Here is an 18,878-nt window from a genome sequence, read left to right as displayed (position 1 = left end):
GCAGGAAGCTGTCGCAAGCCTACATCTTATTTCAACAATTCCTCCTTTCTAGGCCTATGAGGTGTTCCAAATTTGCCTAATTCAGAAATAATAATATTAATAACAAAATAATAATGATAATAATAATAGGACAAGAATAAGAATTCAATATTCTTACATAAGATTATACAAAACTGGGGAGCATTGTTTTAGGGTTCCCTGGCCATTGCTGGTTCAGGCCCCTGGGCGTGCCAACCGCTTAACATTTCAGCCTCATTAACAGTAAAATTCAATAAGCGGTCACAATGGCAAGCGGCAGTAGTCCAAGAGCCATGTCAAATTCTCAAAACAAATTGAAGCATTCTAAGTGTACCTCCTAAGCAGCAGAAAAAGACGCTAACAAGCGCCATATGGTACTAGAAAAGCACATGAAGTTCATGTGGGAGGATGAAGAAATTCTCAAACCTCATCTCTTCCAGGCCTACTTCAGCTCCAATCCCCCTCTGCAACTACCCCTGGATCTGTCTGTGTAATCCAGATGCAGCGTAGCTGCACAAGAGCAGGTAGCCCATCTAGATCAGTACAAGCGACTCGAAGTGACTCTGTGGCCACATTGCTCCAACAGCGGCCAGATTCTGTCAAGATGATGACTTACCGGAAAAGATCCCCACAAAGATGAGACTGTAGATGGAATTAGCAATACACCAATGTATCTCTGCGGGAGTGCACCATACTGCTCTGGCCAACAACAGAGCGTTCCTTGGAATTCCCTATAACTCTGGTCACTAAGCAGGACAGAGCATCCTTACCCTCAGGTACCTCTCCATAGGAGATTCTGTAGTTTCAGATATACTCCCACAAGGTATATAGAAGAAGCAAGGGCTATTGATCGGGTGGAGCCAGAGGACTCAAGAGTTCTCCTGCTAAAATTCTCAAATTCTAGTTAGATTCACATCGGCTCACAATAAGAGGTGATGGTTGATGCTACATCTTGATGACTAAAACAACACCAGCATCATTTTGTTTATAAGAATTCCGTGGCATTATCTGTTGAGAGGCCACTTCCCCTCACAAGGATCTCCGTGAGGGCCAGGGGACATTTATGCCAATTATGGATCTTTTTCTGAGGTTGACTATTGGGCTTCCTTTTTAAGTTGGCAGCCCTCACAGAATTCTAGCAGCACAGTAACAGCGAGCGCCAAGGCCTGTGTCTGTCTGGGCAGGAAGCTGTTGAGGGCCAGTGACTGCAGGATCACCCAATTTCAATACAGGTCCTGAAAGGTGTTCTCTATTTGGCCTCACAATTTGATCCCATATTCAGTCATCTAATTATGAGTTTGGTAACAGTACAACAATTTATGTTAGTAGCTCTGCACAGATATAACAAAAATATTATCAATAATAACAATATTACTGATATCAATATTATGAATAATAACATAACAAATTGAATTTACCAAAAAAGCGGTGGGGAGCAAATATCAAGAGGATTCCCTGCCTCTGTTTACACCAGTCAACAGTCCATTAATATCTCATACACATATAGATATATAGATATAGATATCTCACCTTGTGGGCTTTAGGTCAGAATCTTCAAGGGCAACCAAAAATACCCCCAGAGGACAATAAACCAACTCAAAGTACCGTATTTCCCCATGTATAAGCACCCCCTTTGTATAAGCCACCCCCCCAATTTTTGGACTGTGAAGTTTTGAAAAAAATATTTTATTAGAGAAACAAGTTATGAAGAAAGAAAATTTACAAAGAAACAAAATTCGATGTCTAGATCTACAACTTCGGTCATGACGCCGAAAGCGGTGCGGGCGACGCTAGCAATCTACGCATCAGAACGAGAGTAGGAACGAAGCATTCAGGCCGATGCCTAGCGTATGCATTTCTATTGCGTACTCGCACTCGTAATCGTATCATCACGTACAATTTTTACAAAAAAGTATAGCATACTGCTGGAAAACCAGTTTATTCCTACTTTATTATTTGATGCATTTTTCACGTATAAAAAGTGTACCTGCTTTGTATATGCCACCCCCCTACTTTTTGGGCTTGAAAATTTTGGAAAAAAGGGGTGGCTTATACATGGGGAAATACGGTAGATAAAAACGTCCTAAAGAGACCTCTAAGGCAACAAAGGATGCCAAGAGACACCAAAATGCATTAGATGAGCATATCTTAAATTTTAAAAAAAAATGCATGAGGGAGGTTGAACAGAACATGATGCACAGGATGAGGGAGAACTAGAGACCAGATGGAACAGGTTGAGGAAGGGTCTACTCACAACAGTGACCAAAATCTGTCAGAGGCGGATCCCCTTAAAAAGGGGGGGCATGTCAGACATTGAAGGCATTAAGCCAGACCACCTGAAGGTCTGTTTTGCCCTCAAACTTTTTTTTTTCAAGTCTCTGTTATTTCAAAAAAAAAAAAAAACTACTGCCTGCCTTGATATTCCATTCCCCTTGGCCCAACAATCATTACTGTAAGGGGGCGGTCAGACGATTTAGTCTTCTCCCAACCAATAATGTAAGAGGAAGTCATAACTGTCCCACAGAGGTTCTTGGACCTCATCCAGAAACAAGGGGTCTCTTCAGTGGTGTATACCCCTCTTACAGGATATGATAGAAAAAATTTTATTTGGTTTTCTGATTCTGCTAAATTTCTCATCACCGTGATAGTAGATAAAACAATAATGGCAATTATCATCCTCTGCAATTCCAACGGAAGCAGAAGAGGCTCTCAAGTTAATGGATATGCAGGGTCGAGTTGTCTCCATGTAGGGCATGTCGATCTGATGTGGGGGCCATAAGAGCAGAGTCGGACGCATCCCCCCTTTTTTTTACTAGATCGTCTCTCAGGTAGCTCTGCCATCTGAGGGAGATTATCTCAAATTCCAATATCAGGGCACACAAGGATGCTGCAAAACTCTATTAAATTATCTGCTCAAATCAGGACATCTCAGATTACTCCTCGCCTACTGCTATGGCTCAGACATTGGCAAGCAGATATCACACAACTAATGGAAGCTTGCTTCCTCCCCAATATAGGGAGATAATTTGATTGGTGGTGCCCCTCACCTATCCCTGATAGAAACTAGAAGCAGAAAATAAGTTCCTTTCTTTTCATAGACCCCAAAATAGTCCTTCCCAGCTTTTTGAAGGGTTCCTTCATTCCCTCTACCAGGGACTTTTTCTCTCCAGACTCCAGGGACCGTCTGAACGGATGAATCACCAACAGTCAGATAGTTTCCGATCTGGAGATAGATACTGAAGGGGAGGGCAGAGCAAAAGAATCTCTTGAACATGAAATAGAGGTCTCCAAGGCACAACATAGGCCTCATGACTGTGCCCTATTGGTGGAAGGCTCAAGCCTTTTCCAGACAGATGGGATGTCTCCACCTCTGTTTCCTGGGTTAGAGATATCAGAAGATTAGGCCTGGCTATAGAATTTCCATCCTCTCCCCAGAACCTTTGCATTACTTGCCTTCTCTCTGGGGATCCTGTTAAAGGGAGCATGATGGAGACAGCTATTGTTCATTTATTGGAGATCCAGGCAACCAACCTGTGGCACCAGATCAGCAGGGGCAATTTTAGTTTTAAAATGACTTAATCGATCCATAGTTCATAGGAGGCTTAAGATGAGTATACTGAACTCCATACTTCTGACCTTCAGAAGGGGTGATTTTCTACCCTCCATTGACTTAATGGAGGCCCATCCCCACATTCCAATTAGATCCTCGCATAGCAAACCTCTTAGTTTTTGTTATAATACTCAACGTTTTGAATACATTGCACTGTCCTTTGGGTTGTCATCTGCCCAAGGTTCTTACGAAGGTTCTGATGGCTCTGGCTGTCCATCTCGGACACACCTGTTAGACGGTAGTGTTATTTATATGGCATTTCATTATTATCTTGTTCATATAAACAGGCAAAGGGGAGGCCTTAGCATCGGTCATCACTAGGACAGACTTGCAGTCCATCTCTCATCACTCACGCATATGCAAGTTTTTTGCACGGGGCTACAATCTTACGGCCTCCTGTGGTGCATTGATATCACACATGGGACCTCAACAGGGTCCTTACCGCACTCAAAAAAAAAAAAAACCCTCCCTTTGAGCCCTTGTAGACCATGCGTCTCCATTCCTAACATACAAGGTGGTTCTCTTGGTTGCCATTACATTGGCCAGTTACATCTTGGCTCTAGTAGCCTTGTCAATTAGACAGGAGCTCTGGATTTTTCACACAGACAAATGGTCCTTAGTCCAGATCCATCTTTCACCCATAGATAAATTTGGGTTTCCACAGACCATAGGAACTGATACTCCCGTACATTTGTCTGAAACCGACATAAACTCTGGCACGACAATGCCACAATCTAGATGTAAGGAGAGCTTTCTGCATATATTTCAACTGCACGATGTGTGTTAGGAAACAAAGGTTCTCTTGGTTTCTTTTCAACCACCCACCATTGAGTGCAAGACCTCTTCCTCAATGACCAGTAAGTGGCTGAGAGCACAATTCCCAAGTCCTATGAGACACAATCTCTTCCTGTACCTAGGGGCATCACTGCTTATTCGACCTGGAGCACTGCGATGTTGACAACATGGGCCACAAGTGCCAATAGAGAAAATTTACAAGGTGACAACATGGGCCTCACCATTGCCTTTTATTTAGAAACTATTAGAATGATGCCTTCGCCTTTACGGAGGCTGCCTTTGACAGGAGAGTGTTACAAAGGGTTCATAGGGACCAAGAAAAGGGGAATCCAAAGCAGACAGAAGCCCTCCCGTAGGACACGCCAGGCTTTGGTATGTCCCAAACAATGGATGCTCTGAACAGCTCATCTGGAGAAGGGGCGTTGGTACTTACCTGACACACCCTTTCTCTGTGAGCTGTGAAGAGCATCCATCCCCACCCTTATTCGTCTGGTGGGATGCTATTCCAGCCAAGTATTAGAAAGGGTGAAGAAGAAGAAATATTTCATCACTTCGACTTTGCCAAAACTGGGGACGCTAGGGAGGAGTCCCGTGGAGGAGGAGGAGCGTCCTCTCAATTAAAGCCCAGCCTATCAAATGAGCGACAGAAGCATCATCCCCAAACAATGGATGCTCTTCACAGCTCACAGAGGAAGGGCGTGTCAGGTAAGTACCAATGCCCCTTGTAATTCTGGGTGTACAGTCCTTCCTGGTGTTCATGATTGCTTCCCCCTTTCAGGTTTTTTAGAAAAAATATAAAAATAAAAATTTCCTCCCTTCTAAGTTCTTTTCAGTGGGTTATTGTTTTCAATCTTTTGTACATTTTTATATTGTTTTAAAATTTTTTGAAAAAAGCTCATATAACAACAGTGCTAAAAGTAATACAGCACACTTTCATATGAATTTGGAATGGCTCTGAAACCATTCAGTTTTACAATGATAACTATATCTAGAAAGTCGAGTTGATTTATTGCTGGGTGAACTGGGGATAACTAAAATCACGGCAAAACTGTTATATTTCTTTTTTCTAGAGTCACTGCAATTCTGCAGAAATTTAAACCATTTGTTCTCCTTTGGGTAGGAACTCTTACCGCCCTAAACTCCCATATTTCATCATAAAAGCTGCCATGGTGTTATTTTCAACATTTTGAGGTTGGCAGAAGACAGTTATGTGCTGGAGAGTAGAAACTATGGTATGGAAGTGACCTACAATAAATATTCCAAATTTCTCTCAGCACCTTTTGTCTCTGGGCCATGCTTATTTAAAATTACAATATGCTCTCATTCTCCAAAAGAATGTTACACTTTTAGATGACATACTTTTAAACTTTATTCTAGATATTTTAGCATTAATCTATTTTTGAATTTAAATTTGCAGCTGAAATTTAACACAATTCGATTTGTTTGCACGACTTTGATGTTTAATTAAACAATGCATTTCTATGATATTTATGTTAAAGTTACAGATGGACAATATTTAACTCTTCAGAAATTATTGAAATGCATTTCAGTAATCTTTCATTATCTTTTTGGCTAGGGCTCCTGGGATTTTGTATTCAACACTGTAGATATTTTATATATGTAATTTAGGGTAATATATTTGGCAATTGTATTAGTATATATTCAATGCAAATAATTTGGCAGACAGTAGAAAGTTTCTAACACACATAGATGGTTAGTAGTTTGCATGATTGTTTCAGTTACCAAATTTATTTTACTTTTTTCTTGTTTTAAAAGAATTTCCAGATCAGAAACTGTTTGGTGCGCTGTTAATCAAATGTGTGGTACAACTGGAACTTATTCAAACAATAGACAACATTGTCTTTTTCCCAGCAACCAGCAAAAAAGAAGATGCAGAGAATCTAGCTGCAGCACAGGTAAGGAGAGTCTACTGGCGTGCATATTCATATAAGTGTTTTCTTCTTCCAGTCTTGAGCCAAATGCTCTCTTTCATAAATTTTGTAATTTCTGGAGGAAGACTCCTTGATTTCCAAACATTTCAATAAGCATCCAGAATAAACTATGATAACGGAAAAATTGGACCTGCATCATAACATCAACTCTGGTCTTTCGTAATTGAGTGCCAAGGTTTAGATGCAAGTGTGTCAGATTTGGTTTACATTGTGTTATCACAAAGTATGTTTTGCTGTTTGCTTTCTTGACCCTTGAAGATCCTTAGAACACTTCTTATTTTCTTCTTAATTTAAATATTAAAAGTGAGATTTAGTTTCTTGTTTCTTCTGTAAACCATTTGAGTGCATCCTGCTTAGTCAGTTATATAGATAATAACTTTTAGATACAAACAAGCTTCACATCTGATGCAGAGTCCTTTATTTATTACTTGTAAGGGTTTCCATGTGTCTTTCTTTTAAATAATTTTGGAGACAGTGGTACATATTTTTAGGGAAAAAGCATATGATTTGCCTCATCACCATCACTGTGGCTACATAAGAAGCAACTGCTCATGGATAGCGGCTGCTCCTGAAGGAAGCTGTTTTCTTGTCCTTTGAATATGGGTAATCATTAAGTAACAATATAGTTTAGAATTCATATAGAGCAGACTTGTATAATGTAAATATATTTTACTACATAAGTTGTAAATTTACTTAGAGTGAAATGTCAGTTGAACAGATTCCCTATTTAGCAGACTTCAGATACAGTGGGCAAAATCTACATGTAGATATCACCTCAAAATAAGGAACATTTCTTGTATCTGATTTACTCTGAAGGCTAAGCAACTAAGTAAGGTCAATTGCATCTTTTCACATTATTTGCACTGTGTATTTTGCATCAAATTATGTCCTAATATAACTAGCTCATAAATTCATATTTAATATTTGAAATTTATTTATTATGATATCTTAATGAAATCAGTTTGTTCTCAACAGCTGAAAACTGTTGAGAGTCACAATGAGATTCATTGTGACACCCAAAAAGCTAACTAATAAAACTTAATATTTCCTTCCTTCCTTCCTTCCTTCCTTCCTTCCTTCCTTCCTTCCTTCCTTCCTTCCTTCCTTCCTTCCTTCCTTCCTTCCAGAGGGATGCAGTAGACTTTAATGTTCATGTGGACACACAAGATCAAGGAATGTATTGTTTTTTAACATCACAGCAGCTTTTCAAACTGCTGGATTGTTTATTAGAATCTCATAAATTTGCTAAAGCTTTCAACTCAAATAATGAGCAGAGAACTGCACTTTGGAAAGCAGGTAAGTCTTGTCAATTGTCAGGCCTTTAAATGATGAATATTGTGCAAAAATACTGTTCAGGTAGTCCTCAGATTACGATGATAGGGCTTGATTTTCCATCACTAAGCAGTGTTGTTGTAAAGTGCAGCCTAACTTAACCACATTGCTTAACAACAGCAATCCCATATTCACAATTGCCATTATTACCCCAGAACTATGCAATTTGTTATATGGGAAGAGATAAGAGTCAAGTCTGGCTGCATGAGTTGCCACAGGCAGGTGCAGGCAGAAGGTACAAAGTGAAAAAGTGGCAGGAAAAGTGGCAGGAATGACTTCTAGTTGGCATTGTTTTTGCTTGTGGGAAGTCAGTATGGAAATTGTAATTATGTGGCTATAGCTTGCTGCAACATTGTAATTATAAACTGGGCACTGAGGACACAACTGACGATCACCTGTCTCCAGGGACATTGCAATGGCCAGAATTCAGAAGACTGATGGTAAATCCTCTTCATTTACTGCCATCAGAACTTTGAACAGTAGCTAAACAAATTGAATTGATGTCCTATTCACTAACCGAGAAGCAGAGGGAGTCCCAGATGAAGAGTGCAGAGGTGCCACTGGTGGTATAAAGGGGCCCTGTGGGAGACCTAACACTGGCTACACTGAGTTGGGATGGGAGTGCTGCAGTTAACCATCCTTGTTCAACTGAACTTAGTGAGTTCTCAGAGGCCAGCGAAGGAGAGTACAGGGTGCGCTTATGGATAGAGATGAGAGAGAATATACTGTGGCTCAGGAGCTTCTTGGTCCACTGCAGCTCCAGGGCTGTAAGAATCCCTTGAGTTACAGTGTGGTGCAAAGCCACCATGACCCAGAAAGCCTCAACCACCCTGGCCTGGCACAACAGCATGGGGCAAAGCTGCTGCACCATATGGAGTATAACATTTTGCTTTGAAAAAGATGATATTAATACAAATCCAACTCCTACTCTTGTAGAATTTTAGAAGCATCTTGATTAGGGAATCTGGATGCTATGAATAACCTATGCAATAGCCATTTTTGTCTGTTTCTCTTTTTTAACTCAAGTGCTGATTTTGAGATAGTCAATAAAATATAAACAACAGATATTGTTTTGGCAGGTTTCAAAGGGAAATCAAAGCCCAATCTTTTAAAACAGGAGACTAGCAGTCTTGCCTGTGGGTTACGTATACTCTTCCGCATGTACATGGATGAAAGTCGAAAAGATGCCTGGGAAGAAGTGCAACAACGATTACTAAAGTAAGGCTTGTTCACAGCTTTTATCTGGCTGCATAGTACAATTTAAAAATTTAAAGACATACTGAATTGGTTAATTTTCAGCAATTATCTTCATGACACAGATCATTCCATTTTGCAAAGTTCTTCAAAAGAAGATTCTTGAGAAGACAGTAAAGAGCCAGCAAATCATCATCTATCAGCATTTCTCTAGATCTAACTTTTTGCTTATTGGGAATATTTTCTATTATTGCTGTTCAGTGGTTCAATAAACAGACAAATGATCTCACTCCTTCTCCTTTTACTACTCACCAATATCTGAAAAATTGACTGCCAGCTATAAGCATCTTTATTTGAGATGAGACCATCCATTCAATAATCAGCTTTACAATATGCTAAAGTGTTTTGTCTAACTTTTAAGTATGCTTGGGCTTACTGACATCCCCTGATGTGTTGGTGTAGGATGGGATTATTGAATTATCTTTCTGAATATACAGTTTTTCTGATAAGGGTTCTGTATCGAAAATAAACAATTAAGCTTTGGTTTTATGTTGGCATATTGCTTGCAGTGTCTGCAAGGAAGGTCTCAGCTACTTCCTCACTTTGACCTCAGAGAGTCACCGGGAAGCTTGGACTAGCCTGTTACTTTTATTCTTAACAAAGGTTCTGAAAATAAGTGATGATCGGGTAAGTCAGACTTTTCAATGTTTAGGGATTGAGCCCAGTTTTTTTTTTCCTCATGAACAACAGATCATAATTGTCATAAACCAGTTTTAGGATAGATTCCCTTCCACTGCTGAGGAATACAAACATTCCAATCCATTCATGTCATGTTGCCATTTGCCTTTTTGTCCTCTCCTGGTGCCAGTACTTCTGTGCCCATAAGACCCTGCACACTTGTTTCTTTAGAAAATGGGATGGGGAATCTGCTAATTTTTATTGTAATGTTTAAATTAGTGCATTTACTTGTTCAAAAACTTAATGTCTAATAGAATTCTTTTTCCCCTTAGTTCAAAGCTCATGCATCTTTCTACTATCCTCTTTTGTGTGAAATAATGCAATTTGATCTGATTCCTGAGCTCCGGGCTGTTTTGAGAAGATTTTTTCTACGAATTGGAGTTGTTTTCCAAATATCTCAGCCAGCTGATCAAGAGGAAGATACAGCCAAACAGTAGAAGTATAACTAAGGAAACTAAGAACCAAATCAACTTGCACTGGATGTTCATAATGAGGGTCTCTGTATGGCAGTGTGTGCATCTACGGGTTCACAGTATAGAGTAAAGCTGTAACTTAGGCTTGCAAAACTTTTAATTCTCCAGTAGATTTTTCTTTTTCCCTCTTCTGGCTTATGCTGAGCATCGAGCCAGTTTTAAACAGTCTTATTGTCAGCTTGGACTGTGATGTCCTGTTATTCAGACATGCATACATATGTGTATGTGTGGTCATATGTATGTTTATGATGGCTGTGAACTTAAAGATATGTACCCAAAAAAACTAATATTTTAAAAGTTTGAACTTCCATAGAGTACAACTCAGGAGAACTGTATTTGAAAAAATGGTTTGTACTCAGAGCACAGGAAAACACTAGTGAAGAGATCTGGCAACTTTATGGAATTCTTATTCTGAAAAAAAATCTGCAAACTCAAGCTGAGATATAGGTAATAATTCTTCAGTGAAAAAACAGTGCAGGTCTGTAATATAAATTACAAACACTATATAGTTCTTCCTGCATTCTTTTATGATTTCATAGAAACCCATACATTTGTTTACCAAATGCACTAGTCTGAGTTTATGTTGTGATTGATTTGGTCTGTGTCCTAAAAGTTAGTCTTGCTAACTTTAGTGAAGGGCAGAGATTGAAAAAGTCACAACTGGCTTAACTGTTTGTAATATACTTGTGATAGGGCTTTTAAATATAATAAGCCATTGCAACGATCTTTCTGGGCTGGAACTTGAATCACTGCAAATGAGTCTAGGTTTTATCTTATGTCACCTTTGGGGGCGGGGGGTTGTTTGATGTAGATTTCACTCTGTGTACAGAATGTAATGTTAAATATATTCAAGTAACAAATTTGGCATGGTTTAGGGACGGTTTTAAATTTATTGGAAATGTATTCATACTGTGAATTGTGCTCTGATGGTTAAAGAAAAGATTGTCAAGCATTCTGTCTTACAGTGGATGTAGAAAATTTTTTCAGATGGAAAAATGTATATGGTACAGCTCTGTAAAGTTTTCTATGTAAATTCTGTACAACTTTCTGTACAATATTGGTTCTCATCTGGCATATTCTAATCAGGTTATAAGTCAATAAAGTTTTTGAATTCTTTCATCGGTGCAATGAAAACCAATGCAATGTAAAACTACTTGTTTTAATGTTTCAAGAAACTTAAAAGTTTAACAATGATGGTTAACAGTGCTGAAGCAAACTGCCTTCATCATGTTTGCAAATGATTAAAGAATTTAACTTAATTCAAGTATCATTCCTTCAAATCTTCCTATTTTGGAAAAGCTGTAGCTACATGAAGATATAGGACAGTATTCTGTCTCACGTACAGAATGCAGAACTGAAGGCTGCCTCAAACTGGCCCCCTGCAAAAGTCTCTCCAATAGCTAGACAAAAAACAAGGGCTGATACTGTAACTGTCAGGTTAATGCTAGTAGCTTCATCATACAATAAGTGGCTTATCTGTTATTCAGAGCAAAAAAGGCAAACAACAGCTTCCCAACCTGTGATGAGAACAAGACTGCTGGATCTTTACTACCTTATAGCTATAGAGTAGCTGCAAAAATCAAGGATTTTAAATGAGGCAGAAGAGTAACCCTATTCTGAGAAAATACTGTTCCCTTGGGGAAACCAGTGTAGTATATCTTTCTTTTGCTCTAGGCAATTGAGAACTGGAGCTAAACTTAACAATGAAGTACCAAAAGTGCTTTTTCAAGAGGCAACTTTCTGGTTTTTCTTTGAAGATGTTTTGCTTTTCATCCAAGAAGCTTCTTCAGCTCTGAAGTATTAAGTATTTTTTGGGTCCCAAATATAAAACTCAATGATCCCTATTTGGATGGAAAGGGTTAGTAGCCAATGACGTTGCCAATGACTGACATTACAAATTAGTTTATTTTGCTATTGTAGCTTTTCTGTTCGCCTGTATGTTACCTAAAAGCAATTGTGTTTTGTTACAATTAAATATTCAGTAAAGGAGAACTACAACCAGGTGAAGGGTAAGGAAAAAATTATATTTAGGTGATCAGAAAATTCTTCAAGGTATCTTTTTTCTACCCATCCAGCCGTCCAGATTTTATAGTTGGGAAACTGATTCTTTTTGGAAAAGAGTCCATTTTAATGATATATTATACATACTATTAAATATTAAATAGTATGTGTAACATACAGTAAACACCTTGCAGTTACACAAAAAGGAACTTGTATTTGTACTAGACTTAACACAGTTCAGTCAGAAATTAGTTCCATAATGAAATGTGCCATTTCTACTGCAATGAGAAAGAAGCATCATCAAGGAAACTCCAGAGCTTTAATTATTAAAAGACAATTTATTCATTTCACAAAATATCCATTTTCACAAATACTTCATTAGAATCCTGATAAAAATATAATTTATTTTGTCATCTTAAGTCATGAACATAAATACATGTATAGAATTCACTATTTGAACATACATATACACATATAAAACAGCACTTTAGCATTTTAAAACAAATGATTGGATAAGATTTGTGGGCTAGAAGTAAAGCAGCAATTAATTTAAATCCTGGGCAGTCCCTAAACATCTACTGTATGTCTAAGAACAATAAGCCACAGTATTTTATTTGATTACATTCAGGTTATATTTCTCAATCTTGCAGAAGTCTGAGGTAATTTTTCAGAGAAAAATAATCCAAAAATAAATTTTGCCTCAGTACCATTAAATATATGCTAAATTGTACATTTAGCTATACTTTGAAGCTGTCATGAAAATTTACTGTGGTAATATATTTCCAAATTTAGATGTCATCAGTAATGAATCAATAATTGTACAAAGTAGGCATTGTTTTCACATCAGCTATGAATATAAAAGTGCAATAGTGAAACTTTGAAAGGCACAAACAGCTTTAACACAAGTTTATTTAGCCATGGGCAGTTGACAGCCCCTGCCAATTGAATGTTATGCTCTTATCAGAAGTTGGTTTAGCTTGACTTGACTGCTCAGCCATGAGTCTTTTAAGGGTTTCTGATGTCCCAGGTCTAAGCCATGGTTCAGTTGCCACAGAATCAACCGAACTGGGTCTTCTGCCATGTCTAGGAAGTAATTCCTTCAGGATGTCATCACCATTCCCCAATGAAATGTCATCAACTTGAGAGGAAAAAAATAAATTTTAATATATAAAGTCATACTTGGTATCCTACCATGTATTTCAGTGACCAAATTATTCATTCTGCAGTATTACAGAGAACTTCTGTGGAATAAAATTGCAATAAGGTCAGCACAACTGTTGCCCAATCGAGGTACTTCAGATTTTCAGTATTTCCTTATTCTGGAGTCACTGGTCAAATAATGTTGACACAGAAGGATGGGAAATGGCGTTTCAAAGGTAAGTATGAAGGGGATCAAGACCAATTGCATATTATGCCTTAAAACAGCACTGGAGGATCCAATTCCCCTTTTCGCCATATTTCTTACATATACCTGTATGCAAACGTTTATGTAGGGACTTCATGATCAATTTGGAAGATCGCTTCAGATTGACTTGCTGAAATAACCAATATCTCTTCAGATTTAAATTACTTGCTAAGAAAAAAAAAATCTGCTAAAAAGGCCTGAAAACTAATTAAATGTACAAAACAGAAACCAGGTATCACCACAAATGACCTACTGACATTTGACATTGATTCCAATGTTGATAGAATTCCCCGTCGATTGAAGAACATTTATACAACAATTATTTTACATGGGAGTTATCAAAACAACACACTTCAACCTCATCATAAAAGTCAACATCTCAGGAATGCAAAAGAACACTTACAAATCTCCAATCTTTTGGAGAATAGTGCTTTGGATTACTGAGATAAAAGTTTGAACTTTTTGACCACAACAAAATAATAGACTTTTGGAGAAAAAGAGATGGAGCATTTGAAGAAAAAAATACCTTGCCAACAATTAAATATACAGGAGGCTCTATGATGCTCAGGGATTGTACAGCAGCCAAGGGTACAGGAAATATTGTATGCATGGAGGGAAAAATAGATTTATCTATATATAAAGGTATGTCTAAAGCAAATTACTACTTACTAATAAATTACTAAAGTGTAAAATTTAAAGAAAATTAATTGCAGTAGAAACTATTAAAAATCTGCATATGCATCAAACAGTAAGATACTTCTCCAGATAAATTCAGTCCTTTTTAAAATGTAGTTGGAAATTCTGATTACCAGTCCGTGTATATGAAAGACAAGTATCACATTTGAGTATTTTTGGGTCTACAGTTACATATCTAATTCATAAAAAGGGATGAATAAATTAAATTTAATCAAGCCCAAACTTAATACAAAAAGACTACAATAAAAGATTCTTCTTGAAATTGCAGCTTCAGCAATAAATAATTATGTCAAATTTGAAAATAGGTCCAGCCCAAAAAAGAGTCTTAGGATTCCTATGGGTGAGCCTCATGGCGACCTTCAATTTCTTTGTCAGCCGCTGGCATTCAGGATCAAACCAACGGGGGTCTACCCACTCGGGCTCTTTTTGTAGCAGGTTTAGTCTTAGAAGGTTTTAAGGACTCCATACTATACAGAATATCACCTAGGAGCAATATGTAGACATATCACTGAGGTTCCAAAGAAAGAGTAATTTTCTTGGTGTGCAGAAGCTGAGGTTGTTTTTTTTTTAATGATGTGGCAAAATCAAATATTTGAATAGCACATGTTAGCATTCACCAAAGAAATGCTTCTCTATGCACCCAGAACAGCTTCTCTATGAAAAAAAAATATATTTTGGCATTTGCTGCATTGAGAAACTGGAATTCAAAAAGGATCTTCAAATCTATGAGTCTATCTAAAAGATAACTAAAAGAAACTAAATTTGGTCAGTTACTCACCCTGACTATCACTTCCTTTCTACAAAGAAAATGTCAAAAATCAGTCCAGATTTTGGTGATGGAATATGCTAACCTATCAAGAAAGAATATATGATATTTGCAGGAAAAATTTTTTTCAATACCTCATTAGTTTCTTTATGGTCATAGTACCTGCTATATAATGTTTCCTGGTGAAGGGAAATTTCAACACATTTCTAGACTGTATGAAGCGGGGCGGGGGGGTGTCAAAATTATCTTGGAAGAATGGTAAGCCTGGCACAGAAAAATCCAGGATGAAATTTCAAATTTGAAAATACAAATTTGAGAAAAGCCAATTTGCATTCTGACTGAAGGACAGCAGTCGGGAAATTTAAAGAATGAGTTAAGTCACAGGTGTCAAACTTGCCACATCACATTGATATCACGTGACGTATCGTGATGTTTTTTGCCTTCGCAGAGCTGTGGTCGGCATGGCCTGCGTGTGACACATTTGGCCCCTGGCCACCAATTTGACACCCTTAAGTAGTTAAGGCTACTTTTAATGCAATCAATGATAAATTAATTATGAATTAGATGCATGCTGAAACAAAGGATTAAGATGAAGTTGACTGTGATATAACTATAGGGCTACATTCAAATGAACCCAACAAGGTGAAAGAAGGCTACAATTTACTTGTTGCCTAAGCTGATCTGCAGCTAACACCTGGTTATTTCTGCTTTAGTTTTTTCTTCTTTTAATTACAAGGCTACAAAGAAAACCCAGAACAATTACTCCCAGCACCACCACTCCATTTTAAATGTTAACGTACTTGCTTATGTTAAAAATCTGAATGTGGAAGGGAAGAGTAATGACAGTGCAGTGCAGTGCAGTGCAGCACTCGTCTTCTGTGCGATAGCTTAGCCATGGTAGCATATTAGCATATATGTTAGGCGTGCAGCATATTTGCAATACTTTGCCCTTGGCTAGTCTTTCCCACTATAGGTACCCAATGTGCAGGTCATCTCCCAGGAACCCACAGCTAGTGTGATAATTTCTGAGAATCCTGCAAGATGACCTGCAAACAACTGAAAGACACCAAGTTTGGGGAAAGTTGCTCTAGGTAAAGTTTGCTCATACTGTATCAATCAATTCTTCCAAATCTAACAAGATGTTCAATTCTTCAATAATTTTAGTCCTAACATTCAATAAAGAGATCTTACCTATATGAATAGCCTCCTTATGTAGTGCATTTAATCTTTGCAGCCTTTCTTCATTTCTGGCTTTTAACTGATCTATATTCAGACTAGAATTCGAGTGGAGAGAGCTGTTGTCCAACTGTGGTGGTGGAGTCACCCTATGAAAAGCATCATCCTGACGATACAGAGAATTATGATGGAATATTATGAAATGCTTGTCAAGTCAACATTACCAGAATTGCCAAAATAACCACATATTCAACTCAAAAATTTGCATATCACACAGAAACATTATAAAGAAAATGCTTCATCAGTTTATTAATAGTGAAAATTAAGCTGTTGATATTCCCTAAGTTACCTCAACATACTTCCATAGCTGCTTATTAAATGTCTAATGTTGACTTTGATTTTTAAATCCTTTCTCCTATACGAATTATAATGTGAGTCTGATTTTGGCTAACAACTAGTGTTAAAATACCTTATCTTGCTTACTACCATTATTATATTGGTTTGGGAGAAAAGGACTATAAGGTTTAACTGTTAGTTTCAGGCTTATAGATAGGTCAGTAGCCACCAATTCTTAATTCAATAGTCAGAGCTCTACTGTCAGGAAATATAGAATAAAAAATATATTATAAACTAACACACACACAAACACAAAATTTAACTGAATAAGGTTTGTTAAAATAAACAGATGGTAGAATATGACTTCAATAAGACCTAGGTACACAAAGCTTCAGTGGGGAAAAATCCAATAAATTCCTTTACCTTCTTCTCTCTCCTTCTTTCTCTTGCTGATACAGAGGGTGAAGGAGTTATATTTATATTGTAGTTATGCTCTTCTAAAATTGGATAAGTTTCACCATCCGTATCTAGGAGAAGCAAGTGTCAAAATATAAGTTCATACTGGATTTTTAAGCAATATTCAAATTGCAAAGCTAGTTTCTGAACCATATTAGTTAACCACAAACAGGTAACCCTCAACTTATGACCATTCAAAGTTGTAATGGCACTGAAAACAACCATTTCAGCATCCCCATGCTCATGTGATCAAAATTTGGATGCTTGGCAACTGGTTCATATTTAGGATGATTGCAGTGTCCTGAAGTCCTATGACCACCTTTTGCAAATTTCTGACAAGCAAAGTCAATGAGGAAGCCAAATTCACTTAACAACTGCAGTGATTCACTTAACAACTGTGTCAAGAAAGGTCATAAAATGGGGCAAAATTCATTTAACAACTGTCTTTCTTAGCAACAGAAATGTTGGGTTCAACTGTCATCATAAGTTGAGGACTACTGTATTATGGAAAAACTAGACCAAAACAGTAACTTCATTCATTGAAGAGCTGTGATTTAGAAGATGCTTCAATACACTACACTCAAGCCGCTATCATTTTATTTCTGAATAATGGAAAACTATTAAATATATCTATAGAAACCCAGAAAAATGAAATAGCTGAAAATCAATTGATTTTATTCCTACAAATGTAGGATGATATATACCTTTCAAACAAACAATAAATATTAGCTATGACTAAAATGCTGCTTAAACCTGAAAAGAATGTAGCATACATACAAGATAGCTCTTCTTGATCAGTAGCCTACCAAAAATAGAAATACTGAAAAGATAAATTCACCAATAAAAGCACTCTCAGATTCCAGGAGTGAGGTTTTCATAAATCCATCTGAGTCTGCATCTCTAATCTACAAAGGAAAAACAACAGAAAGATCAAGTTAAATCAACAGTCTATTTTGTAAACATTTATAATGTTTTTCTATTATTCCCATTTGTTCCTATAATAGCCTTTCAATATACAGTAGAACCTCTGGTCATGAATGCTTCTGACCACAACCAAATCGGGTTCTGATCAAAAAATTCACATTTTTTATTTTGCGGCCAATTTCTCCTTCTGCGCCATTTTTTTTGTAAGCAGCAAATTTCCAAAATTAGATTTGGGTCATGACCAAATCGAGTTGTGACCAAAGTTATGGAACAAATTATGTGCCCAGAGGTTCTACTGTATTAAGTCAAGATCCAGTAATCTGGATTTTGACTTAATATATTTCTGGTAAATACTGAAAAGTACTGAAAAGTTACCTTTTAAAAAGCAAGCCACAATTTCACTTCCATATACCTTCCATTCTGCATATATATAATATTTGGAGTACCCTGGAAATAACTATTCATTCAGAATAAATTTTATTATTTGTTATCCCAATGAATCACAGCAAAGATCTATTGATCTAGTCCAATCAACAAGATGCCTCTGAGTAGCCACAAACAGGGTGGAAGTATGATAGAATCTGTTCATTTTCACCTGGCACTGAAGGAGGAAAAACCCTAACAGTGAAGATAATTAATAACTATCAAGACTACTAGCCACTAGTCATATACCTCTTTTAAAGGATTAATTTATTTAATCTCTTGCCTAATTGGCAACTATCATGTTTTGTAATAAATTTCAATTTAACTACAGTTAAAGAACTACCGTACTTCCTTTTCATTACCATTACAGACACACACAACACTGAAATACAGTATAGTGAGAAAGATTTTTATCTGATTTCTCTAATATTATAATTTAATATTTTTCCATGTCTCCTCATTAAAAGTAAAATTTCATTTCAACTGAACTCACTGTGTTATAAATACCTCCTTTTGGTTTTCTTGGCAACAGTGTGGAAGTGGTCTTTCAGTGCCTTAATCCAAGATATGAAAAAGTTTCAAC

General features: G+C 37.2%; 2 protein-coding genes across 5 annotated transcripts in view; one reads left to right on the top strand and one right to left on the bottom strand.

Annotated features, from left to right (window-relative positions):
* Positions 1–11,371, top strand: part of ARFGEF1 (ARF guanine nucleotide exchange factor 1) — a 68,997-nt gene extending 57,626 nt beyond the window's left edge. For both annotated transcript variants that reach the window (XM_026706109.2, XM_026706108.2), the window contains exons 35-39: positions 6,200–6,339; positions 7,503–7,671; positions 8,787–8,925; positions 9,471–9,588; positions 9,912–11,371. In XM_026706109.2, the coding sequence (XP_026561894.2) occupies positions 6,200–6,339; positions 7,503–7,671; positions 8,787–8,925; positions 9,471–9,588; positions 9,912–10,076 (731 nt within the window). In that variant the 3' untranslated portion in view covers positions 10,077–11,371. The remainder of the gene's footprint in view (positions 1–6,199; positions 6,340–7,502; positions 7,672–8,786; positions 8,926–9,470; positions 9,589–9,911) is intronic.
* A 1,060-nt stretch (positions 11,372–12,431) lies between these two features.
* The window catches only part of CSPP1 (centrosome and spindle pole associated protein 1), a 47,443-nt gene continuing 40,996 nt past the window's right edge, over positions 12,432–18,878 (bottom strand). For all 3 annotated transcript variants that reach the window (XM_087931329.1, XM_087931330.1, XM_087931328.1), the window contains 4 exons: positions 17,787–17,853; positions 16,916–17,019; positions 16,172–16,322; positions 12,432–13,251 (listed from right to left, as the gene is read on the bottom strand). In XM_087931329.1, the coding sequence (XP_087787455.1) occupies positions 13,025–13,251; positions 16,172–16,322; positions 16,916–17,019; positions 17,787–17,853 (549 nt within the window). In that variant the 3' untranslated portion in view covers positions 12,432–13,024. The remainder of the gene's footprint in view (positions 13,252–16,171; positions 16,323–16,915; positions 17,020–17,786; positions 17,854–18,878) is intronic.

The sequence above is a fragment of the Pseudonaja textilis genome, chromosome 3, assembly GCF_049901715.1.
Source record: "Pseudonaja textilis isolate UNSWEBS1 chromosome 3, rPseTex1.2, whole genome shotgun sequence".
NCBI classification, from domain to species: domain Eukaryota; kingdom Metazoa; phylum Chordata; class Lepidosauria; order Squamata; family Elapidae; genus Pseudonaja; species Pseudonaja textilis.
Note: the sequence above shows the minus strand (reverse complement) of the source record. Positions and strands in the feature narration are given on the sequence as shown.